The sequence below is a fragment of the Jaculus jaculus genome, chromosome 9 (assembly GCF_020740685.1).
Source record: "Jaculus jaculus isolate mJacJac1 chromosome 9, mJacJac1.mat.Y.cur, whole genome shotgun sequence".
NCBI lineage: Eukaryota > Metazoa > Chordata > Mammalia > Rodentia > Dipodidae > Jaculus > Jaculus jaculus.
In genome coordinates, this window is record NC_059110.1 from 77,275,826 (window position 1) to 77,293,388 (window position 17,563).

At 42.9% G+C, this 17,563-nt stretch overlaps 1 protein-coding gene across 1 annotated transcript in view; it reads right to left on the reverse strand.

The window, feature by feature from the left end:
- Positions 1-7,327: 7,327 nt before the first annotated feature.
- The window catches only part of Trpv3 (transient receptor potential cation channel subfamily V member 3), a 45,737-nt gene continuing 35,501 nt past the window's right edge, over positions 7,328-17,563 (reverse strand). Inside the window, exons 14-20 of the mRNA XM_004672385.2 lie at positions 15,342-15,507; positions 12,138-12,204; positions 10,465-10,739; positions 9,367-9,479; positions 8,134-8,213; positions 7,675-7,677; positions 7,328-7,422 (exon numbers count right to left, since the gene is read on the reverse strand). Of these exons, the coding sequence (XP_004672442.2) occupies positions 7,328-7,422; positions 7,675-7,677; positions 8,134-8,213; positions 9,367-9,479; positions 10,465-10,739; positions 12,138-12,204; positions 15,342-15,507 (799 nt within the window). The remainder of the gene's footprint in view (positions 7,423-7,674; positions 7,678-8,133; positions 8,214-9,366; positions 9,480-10,464; positions 10,740-12,137; positions 12,205-15,341; positions 15,508-17,563) is intronic.

A 17,563-nucleotide genomic window follows, 5' to 3' on the forward strand; every position in this document is an offset into this window, starting at 1 on the left:
GTAATTTATGAAATTTTAAATGTGCAGTTTAGGTTGCTGTAGTTTCAGCTTGGGGATTGTTTCTGTGAAGTCTAATTTTTCCCTGACCCAATCTTTATGGTCTTCAGTATTTCTCACTAGATAATTACATGTAATTATTTTTCCTATGTAACATTCTGCTATGTGGTTTTACCCATTGTCAGTTGCATATTGTTTTTATTATCTTGCACAGTCCACAAAATCTGTTTCCTCATTATGAAAGAGGGTGATCCTTATAATAATGTCCTCCCATGGGGTCATCATGAGGATTACATGTGCTAATGCATGCAAGCACTCAGCCCAGTGTCCAGCAGAGAATATACTCATCAGTTATTCAAGTTCAAATCTAGCACAAAAAGCCTTTCATGGTTGGCCTTTCCCTGCCCCACAACCTCTAGATTCATCACCTTTTCTGTTCTCTCTGTTCCTAAGGCCTTCATGTCATTTTATTCCTGTATACCCAAGCTGATTCTTCCTTGTAGCATTTTCTCCCAGTTTCTTACAACACCCTTGCTGAAAGTTACCCTAGCTAATTCCTGTGGATCCTCCAAAATGAGCTCAACTCTCACTGCATGTACAACCTCCTAAGCCTCCCTCTGTCTGACTTGGTTGGCCCTTTTCCATCCTCTCCTTCTGTCTCATCTTGAAAACATTAGTGGCATTGTTATTAATATCTAAAATCCAGTCTGCACCCAAGAAAGGCTACTAGAATAAATGAATGTATTCAAACATGCCACCACTCTCCAAATGCACTTGCATTTCACCAATGTTCCTGCCTTCACATGTTGCTCATCAATACTACCAGCCTAGCACTTCTCAAAACTGCAAAAACAATAACTGGCGGAATTAAGAGTAGAGGACAATTAACGTTTGTTTCTTTGATTAAACTGCAAAAGTTCCAAGTCAGGATAGTGTTTGCCATGCTTTCTGCGGTATCCATGGCGTTTAATGCCATTATGGGATTTGGGGTGTCTTTTTTAGTATTATGGCTCAGTTAAAAGATTTTGAAATATGGGGATGTATGAGCATCATTGAAATTGATTAAAAAAATGGGTAATTTTAAAGTTGGATGAATGCATTGCATTTTACATCATGGATGGTTAACAGTTTATGAGGGCCAGGGGTGGAATGTGGTGGTTTGGTTCAGGTGTCCCCCATAAACTTAGGTGTTCTGAATGCTAGATTCCCACCTGATGGAGATTTGGGAATTACTGCCTCCTGTAGGGAATTCACTGTTGGGGGCAAGCTTATGGGTGTTATAGCCAGTTTCCCCATGCCAGTGTTTGGCACACTCATTAAATGCATATAACAGAAACTAAACAAATGTTGCCTGGTAAATTTGAGAGTTGACCCAGTAAGTATGAAACCATATGGAAAGTCCTTCCTGGAAGTGAATTGTTGAGTGCCCAAGGGTGATTCTAAGACCATGAAAGATACCACTAGGGAATCAGAGAAGACAGCACTGGGGATCCCCATGCAGCCACTGCTCCTGTAGGAGGAGTGAGTGAAAGAGCAGTTAGAGACGTTGAAAGCTGGCATGTGTGAGGCCAAGGTGCTGGAATAGGGGCTACATGTCATACACATGCCAGGCAGCTGGACAGGACCAGCGCATGTCTGAAAGGCATGTGTATGTGCATACCCCACAAATACAGAGTCTGAAGGAGAGTGACTGCTTAGGGGACTCAGAGCTTTTTTTTAAATCTCTATATGTCCACCTCCCATGCTTTCAGGAGTCTTGTCACTTACCTGCAGAGATACTGTTTTATATCCTCCACCCCAACACTGCCACACAAAGAAGCTGGTCCAGTGCTTGGCAGGTGCCATGTTGCAGACAGGTTCACATTGCTGGCAGAAATAACCTGACAAAGAGTAGGTTGGCGGGGGGAGGTATATTTTGGTTTATAGACTCAAGGGGAAGCTCCATGATGGCAGAGGAAAAACAGTGGCATGAGCAGAGGGTAGACATCACCTCTTAGCCAACATCAGATGTACAACAGCAAGAGAGTGTGTTGGACACTGGCATGGGGAAACTGGCTTTAATACCCATAAGCCTACCCCCACAATACACTGCCTCCAGGAGGCATTGATTTCCAAATGTCCATCAGCTGGGAACCTAGCATTCAGAATACCTAAGCTTATGGGGACACCTGAATCAAACAATCACATGCCAGTTTATTAGCATGTGACAAAGAATGAACTCTTGTGGAGGGATTGCATAGTGCTTAACACATAGAGGAACTTCCATGGAGGATTCTACCCAGAGCTGCCACACAGGCTTGGTGGTTTCATGGTATACAACTTTAACAGGCTCCATTCACATATCTACAAAGTGAACACCCAGAATGTTATATCTCATATAACCAAGAAGCAAAACTTTTTTCCTCTGTTTGGCCAAAAAAAGAATAAGGACTTAACTAGGAAATAAAGTCAGCCAAAAGTTAGGATCTATAGGGAATTGTTATAGTATAATTTATAAAGGAAAAGAATCCTAGAGCTATGTTAGCTTCCGATAGGCTAAATATTGAATGTGAAAGTTCATTTTTTAGGAAATAGATCTATTAAGTGATGAAGCAGCTTTCACCAATATGAAAATGACACAAGAACTCTCAAGTAAGCAGAGAGTTTCCTTGGGTAAATATTTTACTGTTGTAGGTGTGGAGGCAAGTAAACTTATAGGTCTGGTGGTCAAAAGTTGGAGGTGTTCCCATCTGATGGCTTTCATTGTTATTGCCAAGTACAAGATTAAACCAATTAAAGATATTGAAAGGAAAGTGGTGAACTCATTTATGATAGTTTTAAGATAGCTACTGGAAAAATAGAGCCAGACAACTGATGGGGAAAATAGAAGAACCACTGGGATACCACACAGGCTGAATGAGACAATGAGTGTACAGTGAATGGCACATAGTAGACATCAAAAAGTACCCATTTCCTTCTCCTCTCTCTCTGTGAAATTATTCACGTTTGGGTCCTCTATTATTGCACATACTGGATGCCCAGTTTTTGTTGAACTGAGTCTAAATTCTCATGTCTGAGACATAAGATACATTTTTAAACATAACAATAATAAAGTTTATTTAATTTATGTATTTATTTGAGAGAGAAAATGGTGGAGAGTGAGAATGGGCATATCAGAGTCTCTAGCCACTGCAAAAATACCCCAGATGCATCTGGCTTATGTGGGTACTGGGGAGTTGAATCTGGGTCCTTAGGCTTCACAGGCAAGCACCTTAACCACTAAGTAATCTCTATCCCCATAAGATACATTTTTATAGAATTGGACTATAGCCCTTTCATCATACAGAACTGTGCTAGAGTGAACAAAGAGTTGGTGGAAAACTGACAATGGCAGTGTCTCTTGATATTGGTCTAACCAAACTTCAGAGAACCTGGATCTCTTGGGCTAAGAAAAAATACTGTGACCTTTGCATGTAATTTTACCTGGATAAGTCTTATTTTGCTACCAAATAAACTGCAATGTGTATTTACCAACCTACAAAACTGTGTTGTTAAGGTAACTAATGTGAATGGAAGTGATTTTTTTTTTTTTTTTTTTACTATCTCAAAGACTAAAAAAAAGTTATATGATCCTTTGGCAGGTAATTTTTCATAGAATTAATAGCCATGAAAATGTTCATGCCCAATGACCTAGGTATTTCAGCCTGAGAAATATATCCTAAAATGGGGGTTCTATCCTTTTGATATTAGCCTGCTAAGATGTTCCCATGAATTATGCATGCCTGGATTATGAACAAAATCTATTTAAGCTAGAATGTGATTGTGTACAATTCCCATTTCTTTGCCTGTGAACACAACACACTGAGTGAAGGAAGGTATTCTGATAACCACATGAGTTAAGTAAATAATTCACCAAATGCACTATCCCATTTACAAATAAATTGCTTATAATTTCTGCAACCCATCGTCACAAAAGCCATATCTTTGGCTTTGTCTCTTTATCTTTGGCTTTGTCTCTTCCTTATGAAAGAACACAAAAGAATGAAAACTTCCCAGATATATGAGTTGAGCTGATGGGCAATAATAGCAACAATATCAGCTCCTTCATACCAATTGTCTCATTACCTCCTTGAGAAAATCCTCGGTGGTAAGCAGCAGGACCCTGGTCTCAAGGAGGAGTTGTGGGTTTATACACAGACAAAAAAGTTAACAGCCAGCAAAGGTAGGTTGAGTTAACATGAACTGCTAACATCATCTGGCTGTTACTCCCTTACTCAAACTACTTCCAAAGTCACTGAGTAATTTAAATCGAGTACTAGACATGTCTAGAGTTGCAGATGTAGACATTGCATGAAGGTCACATCTGAGAGCACACTGGCTCTGTCCCTGAAGTGGGCCCAGTAATAATGCTTTAGATCCAAAAACCAACCTTTCTTTTCTCCATTCCTCTAAAGCAACACTAGTTGGTGTTGATATTCACACATTCAAGGCAAGGATGAAACATGTTCATAACATAAGACAAAATAAATATTTATTAAAATCTAAACAGCATTTCTTCAATGAGACAAAGGGAAGTCATACTTATTATTATTTTCTGGAACTTAGTACCATACACAGAATAATAAGAACAAGTCTATAAATCAGAATGTACAGGGATCAGGCACATTCTGTAAAAACAGAGTGACAATTCTGTGCTTAAAACTGAGATCACAGTTTTTTAAAAAATGTATCAATATAGAAATCAAGTATGGCTTACAGGCTCTGATGATGGCTCGTCTCCTTGAGCCACTCCCAGAGCAAAATGGCACGGTTCACCAAGCTCTGAGGAAATATGAGCACATCAATAATACTGTACTCTTGAGCAGAAGCCTGCTCAGAGTTTAATGACTTCATAGTACAACCGTGTACACCTTCTCCTCTTGCCAGGAAGGAAGGTAAGCACCCTTGTTATTCCAAACAGACACATGACAGAATGTCAAGAACAGTAAATCTTCCTGAGGACAGCTTTAGCTAAAACTGTGTTTGCCACCAAAACCACTGTCTAATCAGGGAAGATCCCATCCCTAGAAAGTCTCTTCCCCTTACACTACTGAAATGTAAATCATGGAGTTTTGAGTCCTGATAGGCCCATAGGGTCAGAGTGTGTGTGTGTGTGTGTGTGTGTGTGTGTGTGTGTGTGTGTGTGTCCATCTTTGGGACAAATGTTTGAACATTTTAAACTTAGACCAGTCCTAGGGATCATGGGAACAAAGATAGCTACCAAGACTTGAGTAAAATCCCCAACCCCTCAATGTGCCAATCACACAGATAGGCTCAAATGTACTGAATAACCATACTGAAAAACTATTAAGGGGTGGGTGTCTGTGGCCCACAAATCAGCACATCCTGTTCATCCCGTTCTCACTTGCTCCAACATGACTTTGAGCATTCCTATGTTCAGCCCAGAGCTTTGGTCTCCTGGTATATATCCAGGCACTTGGTCCTACTGACCAGGTTCTGTTTGAATCACTGCCTCTCTTTGCCTTGATTAACTTGCCACAGCTCAGACTTCTACATCAAAAGCCTTTGGGAATCCCACTGTTGGGATGAATATCTAATACAAAAGTTCTGATTTGTAGATTATCCAGGCTTAAAAAGAATCTTAAAATTCATCCAATTAACCTTCTTTGACAATATATCCTCCTAAGCAGTTGGCTAATTTCTGAACATCTCCAGTAGCCGGAACAGCTGGGGTCTGAACTGATCCAAAATCTTTCTCCAGTTCTCTAGTTCTGCCCATCTAGAATACATCTGCTCCTTTTAGAAGACTCATGACATCCTCCTCAAGTCTTCTCTTTTCAGGAAGCAGATGCTGCACTGTCTCTCCTCTGTTCACACCTAAGTATGGTCTGGACACAGCCCCGGGAAAACTGGGCACTGCACCGTCCACCAGTCTGTCCCCAGCCCTGGCCCATCAGGCATGCAGTGTCCAAGTTTCCACCTGCCCAGCTAAGCTGACACCCAGAGCCACCCAGAATGGAGAAACTAGCCAGAGTGGAGTGCTTGATCTGTTTGCTTTTTGCAGACAACCTCGCTAATTGCCGAGTTATCTGAAGGCCCAACCCTTTTTTTATTCCATTTAAAGTTAAAATCTTGCTGATAATTTTTTAAATTCTATCTCGAAAATTCCCATGTGAGTCCTTTCACTAAATGCCAGAGGTCCATGGATATGGATGTTATTTGGGCTTTAGTCAGCTGGAAACTTTCTTCAATATCTACTTCAACTCTGTTCCCCAAACTGTCTTGGTAGAATTTCAGAAAAGAAGAAAATCTGAGTATGAGCATCTGAAAATAAGACCAAAGTCTTGGCAAACATTCATCCCTGAAAAACTATCCTCTGAGGCTTCAAAATTCACAGTTAACAAAAATATATACTACCAGTACATTTCAAGTATTTTGCTAAATTCCCTCAATTAAAAACACTGGGATATGCTAGTCTCCTCTGAGCCTTAACACCACATAAACAGAACAACTGCTATATCTGTCTCAGAAAAAGTGAGGCTGGCACTGTGGTAAAACCGGATGAAGAAAGGTGCCAAGCCCTTTCCCCCAGATCACAGTCTATCTCCCTGGGACTTTTGTGTCTGTGAAGAAAAGCTTGTTGTGCAGGCTCTGGCCACTCTTAACGCAAGTATATAATACTTACATGTAGTACAAAAGCCCAAAATCTATTTCTCAGCTTTTAAAGTTGCCTACTTCACCTGAAGTAATTTTCATTCAAAACTGAAATGTCTTTTCTGAACTAAAAATAAAAACCTTGTGTTCATTATACTATAAAAACATCTCTCAGTTGGAGACAGTTTGAGACTTGGGTTTCATTCCAAGGATGGTTTCCAGTTTCCTGTTTCCTGAAGGGTCTGAGGAGCATTTTCATTAGCTCAGTCTCCTTTTCTCCCAGAATATCTGGCTTAGCTCAGTTCCCTGAACACTCTGGGACATGATCAAAAGTCTCCCACAAATTCAGGTGATTCATTCACTCAGGGATATGGAGGAACCTGTGGGCTGAAGTTGGTCTAACAGGAAGACACCAGCAAAAGGAAAAACTGCCTGCTCCTCCTACCCCAGCTTCTCCCTTCCCCAGCAGCCATCCTAGCCTGCAGTTGGATTTCACCCTGGACTTCAGGAGGCTTTCAGGCTCAGGATAGTTAGCCACAGCTTTATGCTAACTCTTTCAAGTCACAGAAACCCAACGTGTTTCCCTCTTAGACACCAGTCAGTATGGAGGGGACACTGTACAGCCCCTCAGCACTGAGTCCAGGACTTAGTCCACAGCATCAGAATGCCATGCTCACGTCAGCTCTGAGCTCTGCTTTTATACTGAAGTTTCTGGAAATTCATCTATTTCATCAAATGCATTGAGGGTGGTTTTGCTATTACTCCTGGAAGAATCCTGGATTTTGTTGAAATCTGCAGAAAGAGAAAGAGAGACTATTTTAGAAGTACATTACTGTGTATGCCTGAACCCAGGGGCTGAGCTACACCTCCAGCCCCTCACAACTTAACATTTAAAAGTTGTTCTTAACCAGGTGGGATAGCACACACCTTTAATCCCAGCACTCGGGAGGTAGAGGTAGAGGTTGGTGAGTTCAAGGCTACCCTGAGTCTCCATAGTGAATTCCAGGTCAGCCTGGGCTAAAGTGAGACCCTACCTCGAAAAACCAGCTGTGGTGGTTTGATTCAGATGTCCCCCATAAACTTAGATGTTCTGAATGCTAGGTTTGCAGCTGATGGAGATTTGGGAGTTAACACCTCCTGGAGCGAGTGTATTGTTTGGGACAGAGTTATGGCTGTTAGCCAGTTTCACCTCGCCAGTGTTTGGCACACTCTCCTGTTGTTGTTGGCCACCTGATGTTTGACAGGAGGTGATGTACACCCTCTGCTCATGCCATCATTTTTCATGCCATCATGGAGCTCCCCCTCAAGTCTATAAGCCAAAATAAACCCTTTAAAAAAAAAATTTGTTCTACATAGGGTTCCAAAATGTCAGAATTTCAGGGGACCTGAGAATCAACTTAATTCGAGCCTCCTATTTTCCAGATAAGGGCCACCAGGCCCTTGGACTTAGGTCACATGGTCCATGAGCGGAAACCCCATACCAGTTCACAGTAGCAGCAGTACCTGTCCGTCTTATGGGCCCTGGATCCTCATTAAGGAAGGACACATGTGTTTTCCACTCAGTCCACTTCACCTCGTTGATCCTGCAAGTGTGGTCATCATTCTTACTACGTCACAAGTATCCTATTACAGGCCAACTAATAGCACCACATTCAAGATGCCCTAGTTTCTACATAGCTTTTCTCTCCCCAGACATAGGAACACTCCCACCCTACACATCACCAGCATGGTTAGGGCTTGAAACTTTTGCCCACATCCCCATTTTCCCAGACCTCAAGTTCTCCTCCCAGTGCAGGGGAACCAGAAGTCTTATAAGTTGCCTGGACTGGTGTGAAGGTACACCCTCTGACACCAGCCACTGAGCCTGACTGGGGAGAGGGAACCAACACAGACTAAAGGGAGAAGAAAGAAGGGAAGGGACACGTTTAGAAGGCTGGAGGATTAGAGCTCTAGAAGCTATGGGCTAAGGATGCACTGAGAGAAGGGCCCATGAATTAGGGCCCATGCCCCTGTGGCATTAGAATACAAGTGCAGAAGCCAATTTGACTTATTCAGGAACCATACAGTGGGAGTCCCACTAGGCACAGACTACAGTCAGAGTAAGTTAAGAACAGAGCATCTGTAGGGTCAAACATTCAGGTTGTGTGGGGGAGAAGCATAATAAACTGAAAATGTGGTTGTGGACTGTGAAAGGATTGTTTTGAAACTCTGATGCTTGAAGTGGGAATAGCTCACTGGCAGAGCACCTGCCTAACATGTATAAGGCCCCAGGTTCAATTCCCAATGCTGCCAATTGTTTCTAAAGAAAAGAAAAGGAAAACTTGAGATGTGTGGAAACTCACTGTCTTGTTTTCCATTTATTGGTGATAAACATGCCCCAGGTACCCAGTGTTACATGAACCCATAGAGAATAGACAGACATACAGAGACTACTGAGCTGACAAATCTTTTCTAAGCCAACACTGGACAGGGAAGGCTGGAGAGGCACCTCCATAAAAACAGGGGGTGGACCCACTGGCAGAAATCTTCCATTTTCTTCCAAAGATTGGACACCCTCACCCCAGGCCCATACCCACATAGAAGAAATTCCAACTTCAGAGGAGGATCTGGGAGACAACGGCATGGTTACCACAAGCAAGTATCAGCCACGTTTTTCTAATGTCCTGTTTGCTAACTCATCTCCCTCTACCCACTTCCAAGAATACATCATATCCCGGAGCCCTTTCCCCTTGTTACCGCAAACATAGCCGGAAGTCCCCCTCTGCTACTTTGCACAGCTCTCCCATTCGGAATCTGCTCCTCAGCCATTCTGGTAACATTTTCTCAAACTCCAAAATCGTCCTGGCTCTCTGGGGATATAAAGAAACCTAAACTAGTTGCTCAGAACCAGGCCTCAAGCCCAGCTTCATGGGAGTACACTCATGCACATGCACCTACCACTCTCAGCCATACTCAATGCTTAATGCATGGGTCGTGAGGGTTCACCTATGCTACAGAATTCAAAGATGAGAAAGAAGCAGAAAGCTTGGGAAAGGTGTTCAAATTGCTTCAAGCTTGACATAAATAATATCTCTGGAAGTCAGGAGTCTTCTAACTGTTAGGATCCTGGAATCACACCAGGTGGTGGAGGAGAGTTTGGAAGCCATGTATTCCCACACCTACTTGCAAGTATTGAGTCCCCTGGCAGCTCTCTTGGCCATAATGTGTCTAATCTCTCCACAACACTAACAACAATCCAATTAGGAAGTTGCTCACAACAGGAAACCTGTGTCAAACCAAAGCTTTTCTCCTGTCATCCCCTTAGGTACCTCAGTTCTGCTTGCTGGGACCACGGAAGGAAGCTGTTCCTTCTCTGACAGGTAGCTCTACAGATATATGAAGAAACTATCCTGTCTTCGACCCTCATTCCAAGAAGCATTTCTTCTTTGGCAGTCTCTAGTCACCCACCACCTCTGGACTCATTTTGTGAGTTGATGTCCTTGCCAGCAGTAGGATGAGGGGAGGGGAAGGTGATGAGTATCAAGGCCAGGATGGAGCAGAGCATGTCTGTTACCTTTACTACTCTAGACACTTACTTCTCTTAATTCAACCTAAGGTCACATTTCAGGATTTACATAACACAGGGTTGACAGTGAACACAGCATCTCTAAAACCTGCATTTCTCTCATATGTGCTGTTGTCCAGCCATATTTCCTAGACCCTGTTCTCAAAGAAAGTTTCCTCAGAGCCATCTTATACAGGTTTCCAATATGCACCCCCCAGATCACTGGTGCTGACAGATGTCAATGACCAAGTACTGAACAGAGTCCCTGTGGAGGCCTGTGCACAGCTCACCTGCAGACGCCAGATTCTCTCGCTCTCCTTGGAAACATTCTCCACGGTCTCCCCCATCAGGGCAATGAGCATGTTGAGGAGGAGGACAAAGGTGAGAATGACATAGGTGATGAGCAGGAAGAGGAACAGGATGGGGTAGGTGGAGTTCTGCTGGATGTTGAGGTCACCCAGGCCTATGGTGAGCTTGAAGAGCTCCAGCACTGCGTCACTGAAGCTGCCATAGGAGCTGCAGTCCTTCTTGTCCTTGGAGCACTTCTCGATCAGCGAAGCCAGTGCTGGGAGGACACAAGAGATGTTCCCTGGGCCTCTCTGGCTGGTTACCCAGTGTCCACCCATAGCCATACTGCAAGCCTGTTGCCTCCATACTTCTAGCCTCCTAATACTCATTTCTTTGCTCTCCATCTCCAGGCTAAATTCTCCAGCCCCGGCTTTATGAAGTTGGTTGCTCTGCCTGGCCTGCAGAAAGCCCGTCCCACCCAATGAAGCCCATGTTGTTCCCTCTCCTCTACCCCACAGTTTGGCCCTTGCCATTCACAGACTTGAAGAATTGACAATTATCATGTGTGTATTTCAGGCTCCCTGCCAGACCTTAAGCTCCTGACTTCCTGTAGCCTATGTGGCCTCCCCAAAGGCCATATAATCTTGTGTCCCTCCTAATGCACTATTGTGGCATCCCTGTGTACAAGACCTGGGCTTGCTTTTCTCTTCTTACAACACAACATAACACAGATTTATTACTGGGTGAATGAATGTATAAACTCATGTGTGAGTAAATGTAAGGAGGAATGAATGAGCAAATGAAGGAGCAAAGAAATAAGCACATTTTGACCCAGACAGATGGATGCCAATGATCACTGGGGGAGGGGGCGGAAAAAATGGGAGGAAATTGTATTCCTCTATATAGAGATTAGAAGTAAAATCCAACTGTACTATTCCCTCTGGAGTAAATGGAGGGACTTTAAAAGGGGCTCCCCAGAAGACCATAGGTTTCCACAAAGACTAGATGTGGAGATGTGGAGGGTCAAAGGAAGTTAGCTCAATGCATTACCTTGCTCTTGTTTTTTGAAGACCACCCCTCAAGGTTCTGTGAACTTTCATTTCCCCATCTGTAAAATGGGGGTGGGAACACCTGCTGAATCTACCTCAGATTGTGAAGGCCAGAGATAAGGGATATGAAAGTAGAGGCAGACAAAGGTGTACATGGGTAAGGGTAACAGGCTGAGCACCTAAGCCTCCATGATCTTGGGGTCAGGGATGATGAGTCCTACCTGATAAACTGCTAGGAGAAGTAAACAGATACCACTTGGCCAATGTTAATGTGGTGGATGTCTTGCCTGTAACTGCTATCAGAGTTGCTAGGGCTGCTGTGTGCTTTGTTATTCTGACATCTGTATACAGTGCTTTACAAATGTAGAAATTACTATACTAATGTTAAATCAATTACCTACTCCAGGGCTGGAGTGATGGCTTAGCAGTTAAGGCACTTGCCTGCAAAGCCAAAGGAGCCACGTTCGATTCCCCAAGACCCACATTAGCCAGATGCACAAGGGGGCACATGTGTCTGGTGTTCTTCTTCAATGGCTGGAGGTCCTGGCACGCCCATTCTCTCCCTCCCTCTCTCTCTCTCTCTCTCTCTCATAAATAAAATAAAATATTTTTTAAAAATCAATTACCTACTCCAAATCCAAGTAAGAACAGGATATATACAAACAAGAACTTCAGAACATCATGCAAAATGACCTACAAAGAAATGAACATGATTGAGGTGTGCAGTCTAAGCACATAATCATTGTGCACCTAACTTCTGCCCTCTCCCAGCCACCTAACCCTGCCTTCACACAGGCCATTCTCCCTCTTCCCAGCAGAATCCCCTTGGTGCTCCCAGGCTCAACTTCTCCAGAAAGATTTCTGTCCTGCTCCAACCCCGGGGTCTCTCCTCTTCCACCTCCAGGGACACTGTCTGTCTGTTCCTTTCTCTATGGAGTCTCACATCTGGAGACATGACTCCCTATGGGCAATGACATGCAGAAACCAGCTCATGCCAATAAGCTCTCTAGAGCTTATTGTTAAATTTTTATGTATTTTGGAAGCACCACCATTACAAAGAACTAACCAAAACTTATAGTAGCAAGATGAATAAGTTCTGGGACTCTCGTGAACCCCATGGTGACTGTACTTAACAATACAAAATTATATCAAATTGTGCAGCAAAAGCATGGGAAGAGTGTAGGTCTCCAATGTTCTCATACACACATACATAAATGCATAAATGTACCCATGTGATGTGATGGATGTGTTAACTAACTTGGCATTGGTAATCACTTCACAATACATATCTATATTCAATCCTTACATTGTGTATCTTAAATGTATATATGATTTTTTCAATTATACCTCAAGAAAACAAAGGAAAAAAGAATTTTTTATTCAAAAATACTTAATCATATAAGCTGAGCTCAGTAGTACACAGTTGTAGTCCCAGTACTCTGAAGACTGAGGCTCAAACATGGTGACTCTAAGGCCAGCCTGAGCTAGTGTGACTTTGACTCAAAAAAATAAATTATAGCCAGGCATGGTGACATATACCTTTAATCCCAGCACTCAGAAGAAAGAGGAAGGAGGATCACTGTGAGTTTGAGCCTGGCCAGAGCCTATGGGGTGAGATCCAGGTCAGCCTGGGCTAGAATGAGACCCTACCTGGAAAAAAAAAAAAAAAAAACTAAGAAAAAAGAAAAAAAATAAATTATATGGTGGGGTGGAGAGATGGCTCAGCAGTTAAAGGTGCTTGCTTACAAAGCCTTACAGCCTGGGTATAATTCCACAGTACTCATGTAAAGCCAGATGCACAAAGCAGCACATGAATTTGGAATTTGTTTGCAGTGGCACTAGGCCCTGGTGTGCCCATTCTCATTCATTCCCCCCTCATGTATGTGTGTGTGTGTGTGTGTGTGTGTGTGTGTGTGTATGTGTATATATATATATATATATATATATATATATATATATATATATATATCAATTATATATCACCTTATAATTAAATAAGGCATATAAAAATAAAGATAATACATATTTAAAATTGATCTCTCCTACTTTACTACATTTGACAATTATCTATGCTTTGGTAATTATTTATTGCTATTGTAGATATGATGGAAATACTACATAATAAAGTGCATCTCTTCCCAACTTCTGTTCAGGGACATAATGTCAGCAACTAGAAATCTATTTGCTACAATAAAAATAATTACACTATGAAAATTGATTGGCAAATGACACAAATCAGAAATTGGCTCAGTGTTTTGTTGGTGTTTGCCTCTAGGTTCAAGACAGTGATGGAGAAAATGTTAAGCATATTAAGAATTGTACCAGGGCTGGAGGGATGGCTTAGCGGTTAAGGCGTTTGCCTGCAAAGCCAAAGGACCCCCAGGTTCGATTCCCCAGGACCCACTTTAGCCAGATGCACAAGGGGGCACACATGTCTGGAGTTTGTTTTCAATGGCTGGAGGCCCTGGCGCACCCATTCTCTTTCTCTCTCTCTCTCTCTCTCTCTCTCTCTCTCTCTCTCTCCCTCCCTCCCTCCCTCCCTCCCTCTCTCTCTCTCTCTCTCTCTCCCTCTCCCTCCCCCTCCCCCTCTCCCTCTCCCTCTATCTCTGTCAAATAAATTTTTTAAAAATCTTTAAAAAAAAAGAATTGTACCAAGGGCTAGAGAGATAACTTAGCAGTTAAGGCACTTGCCTATGAATCCTAAGGACTTATGGTCAATTCTCCAGATCCCACATAAGCCAGATGCACAAGGTGACACAAGTGCTCAAGATTGCCCATGCGCATAAGGGGGCACATGTGTCTGGAGTTCCATCACAAGCTGGAGACCTGGCACCCTAATTCATTCTCTCTCTTTCTCATTAATAATAAAGGCCAATCTATTGTGCTTGCCTTAAAAAACAAAAACATAAAAATAAAAAAACTATACTGACTGTAGCTACTGTATTGTGACTAGTGCATAGAATATTGATTAACAAGATATCCTCTAGCATTTGCAAACAATTATCCAAATCAGCAAAAAAGCTTGCCCATATTAATGGCAAACAAGTCCCAACATAATTGTTCTATTTGCATCTTACTGCTTTTAAACTAAAATATCAACCAACATTCATGTCAGAAAGAAGTAACACATACACATATATTCCTATATCTGGAAACAGATATAAGAATTTAGTTGGGCTGGACAGATGGCTTAGCGGTTAAGCGCTTGCCTGTAAAGCCTAAGGACCCCGGTTCGAGGCTCAGTTCCCCAGGTCCCACGTTAGCCAGATGCACAAGGGGGCGCATGCATCTGGAGTTCGTTTGCAGAGGCTGGAAGCCCTGGCATGCCCATTCCCTCTCTCTCTCTCTCTCTATCTGTCTTTCTCTCTGTGTCTTGCTCTCAAATAAATTTAAAAAAATTAAAAAAAAAAAAGAATTTAGTTTCAGAAAGCAATAAAGTATTCTAACACATCTTTTTATATTAAAATTTATAAGCCCATGTATGCATTCAGTGTACACATATACTTTATCAATATATATAATATGTATATGCATACATGTATACATTTTATGTATACACATATATCCCCAAAGAGCAATTATTAGACATTTTCCTGAACACGAGTCAGACATTCTTTACAAACTGTGTCCCTTTCCAATGCCTACTGAGCCTGGACATTTTAAGGTTTAAACACTTCAAGTGTGACCAAAACCAAATGGAGATTTTGACATTTGGGAAAAGAGAACTGGGCTTCCACTGGTTACATCCTTTATTCTCCAAGCCTCAGTTTCTCCATCTGAAAAGTGGACATCCTCTGAGGGCCCTCCCAACTGCATGGTCCCCAGTGTACCTTCTGGATCATGACGCTGTACATGCCCATGGACTGGAAGCCACGTGTGTAGTAGAGCATGTTCCCCCAGCCCAGGGCCATGGCCAGCACGAGGCAGGCGAGGTACTCTTTGTAGGCAAACAAGTACAAGAAGACAGACAGTATCACAAGCACAGCTTGGACAAAACTGTTCAGGAGACACAGGAGACAAAGGCCTTACTTCTCAGCAACAGGGAAGACATTCAAACCCCAAACCTTAGCCCTTGCACAGTCCCCCTGGTAGCTGATGCGAAGGCTACCTTGGGTCCATTCAACTGCATCTAAGCTCCAGCCCTGTAGACCAGGTGCAAGTTGGAGCCAGTACAGATTGGCTATGGATGACAAAGATTTTCATTTTTGAAAAAAAAAAAAAAAAAGATTATTGAGTACACTGCAAGGAGCAGAGAGTGGATTGGGCAGTAACAAAAGTACTACCAATCTGATAGGGACATTAAAAATGTATACAGGCTAGGAGTGGTGGTACATGCCTTTAATCCCAGCACTTGCAAAGGATCACCATGAGTTCAAGGCCACACTGAGACTATATAGTGAATTCCAGGTGAGCCTGGGCTAGAGAGAGACCCTACCTCTGGGAGAAGAAAAAAAAAAAGGTCCCTGTTGATCTTTTTTGTAACTAAAAGAAAAAGCTAGTCACAAAATGACACACACTGTCTTTCCACTTATATAAGGAACCCAGAGTAGACAAACTCATAAAGACTTAAAGTGGAACATTGGTTGCCAGAGGGAAAGGCATAATGGAGAGTTGTGACTTACTGGGAATAGAGTTTTGCTTTTACAAGACATGCATACTGGAAGCTGCACATGTTTCAGTGTGAATGCCTGTCACAGCTTTGAGCCATACACTCAAAAGCAGCCAACATGGAAACTTTCATGTGAGGTGACATTTTTCCTAATTATATTTTTTTTAAATGCAAGGTCTAACAGACATATATGATAAAAATGTACTCCTAAACAGTGTCTGAATTTCCAGTTTTGCAGGAACTGGTTAAAAACATTTTGGAGCAATTTCCACAATTATAAAACATCTAAGGGGCTGGATGTAGTGCACACATCTTTAATGCCAGCACACGTGGGAGGCAGAGGTAGGAGGATCACTGTGAGCACGAGGCAACCCTGAGGCTACATAGTAAATTCCAGACCAGTCTGAGCTAGAGTGAGACCCTACCTTGAAAAATATATATATAAGGGAGGCCAAGTGTGGTGGCACATACCTTTAATCCCAGCACATGGGAGGCATGAGTTCGAGGCCACTCCGAGACTACCTAGTGAATTCCAGGTCAGCCTGGGCTACAGTGAGACCTACCTCAAAAAATAAATAAATAAATAAATAAACTAAAGGAAAAGAGACCACACTCAGGCTTGTGAAGAGCAGGGACCTCTGACTGTACTGCACTTGGGACTGGAGTGAGAAAGGATGTCTCCACCTCCTTCATACTAACAAAGGCAGAAGAGCAGGAGAGTGCACTAAAACTAGCTGCGGAACGCAGACTGTGCTCTGGAACTGGTACTTCCTCAACAATGACAGGCATACTTGCAGCCTGTGAGGCAGTGTCACAGCTGGCCTCAGAGACAAAGACCTTGGTCTGTGCCTCTGGAATGCACAGATAAACATAAAAATTTTTTAAATCCAAGCTATTTGGAAAATCCAGGTCAATTACTTTAGTTCACATAGACCCAGCCTCCTAAATACTCAGGTGAGAGATGTTGTTGGAGTGGACACACCTGAGAGCCCAGTGCTCTTCACTCCCAGATACAGCCTCTATCCCGTGACTACAGGTGTCCAGCTGAGTCAGCCTCTGCTGGCTAAAGTGGGGTCACAGAAGCCTCTGATGTCAGTTGCACATGACTAACTCATGCAGAAAGGCTGCTGAGCTGGGCTTTTCAGCTGGGGCCTTGGGGCCACAAGCAGTGGAGTGAAGGGGGTAAAGATGACTTGGGGGCTGGGCAACAGCACCACTAGAGCACTATGTGACTGGGTGACTCAGTTCCCTGGGAGCTTCAGGAGTGTCCATAGGTGAGACTGATTTCTTAGGTGCCTTCTAGTACTGATCTGCCAAATTCCCAGATGGCAACTGTGAGGTCCCTTGCAGCCAGGAGGGGCTGCCCTGGAACTCTGCCAACAGAACTGCTAAGCTTCTGCCTACCTTCTCCACAGTGTCTGCCACCTGGAGCTCTCTGACAGG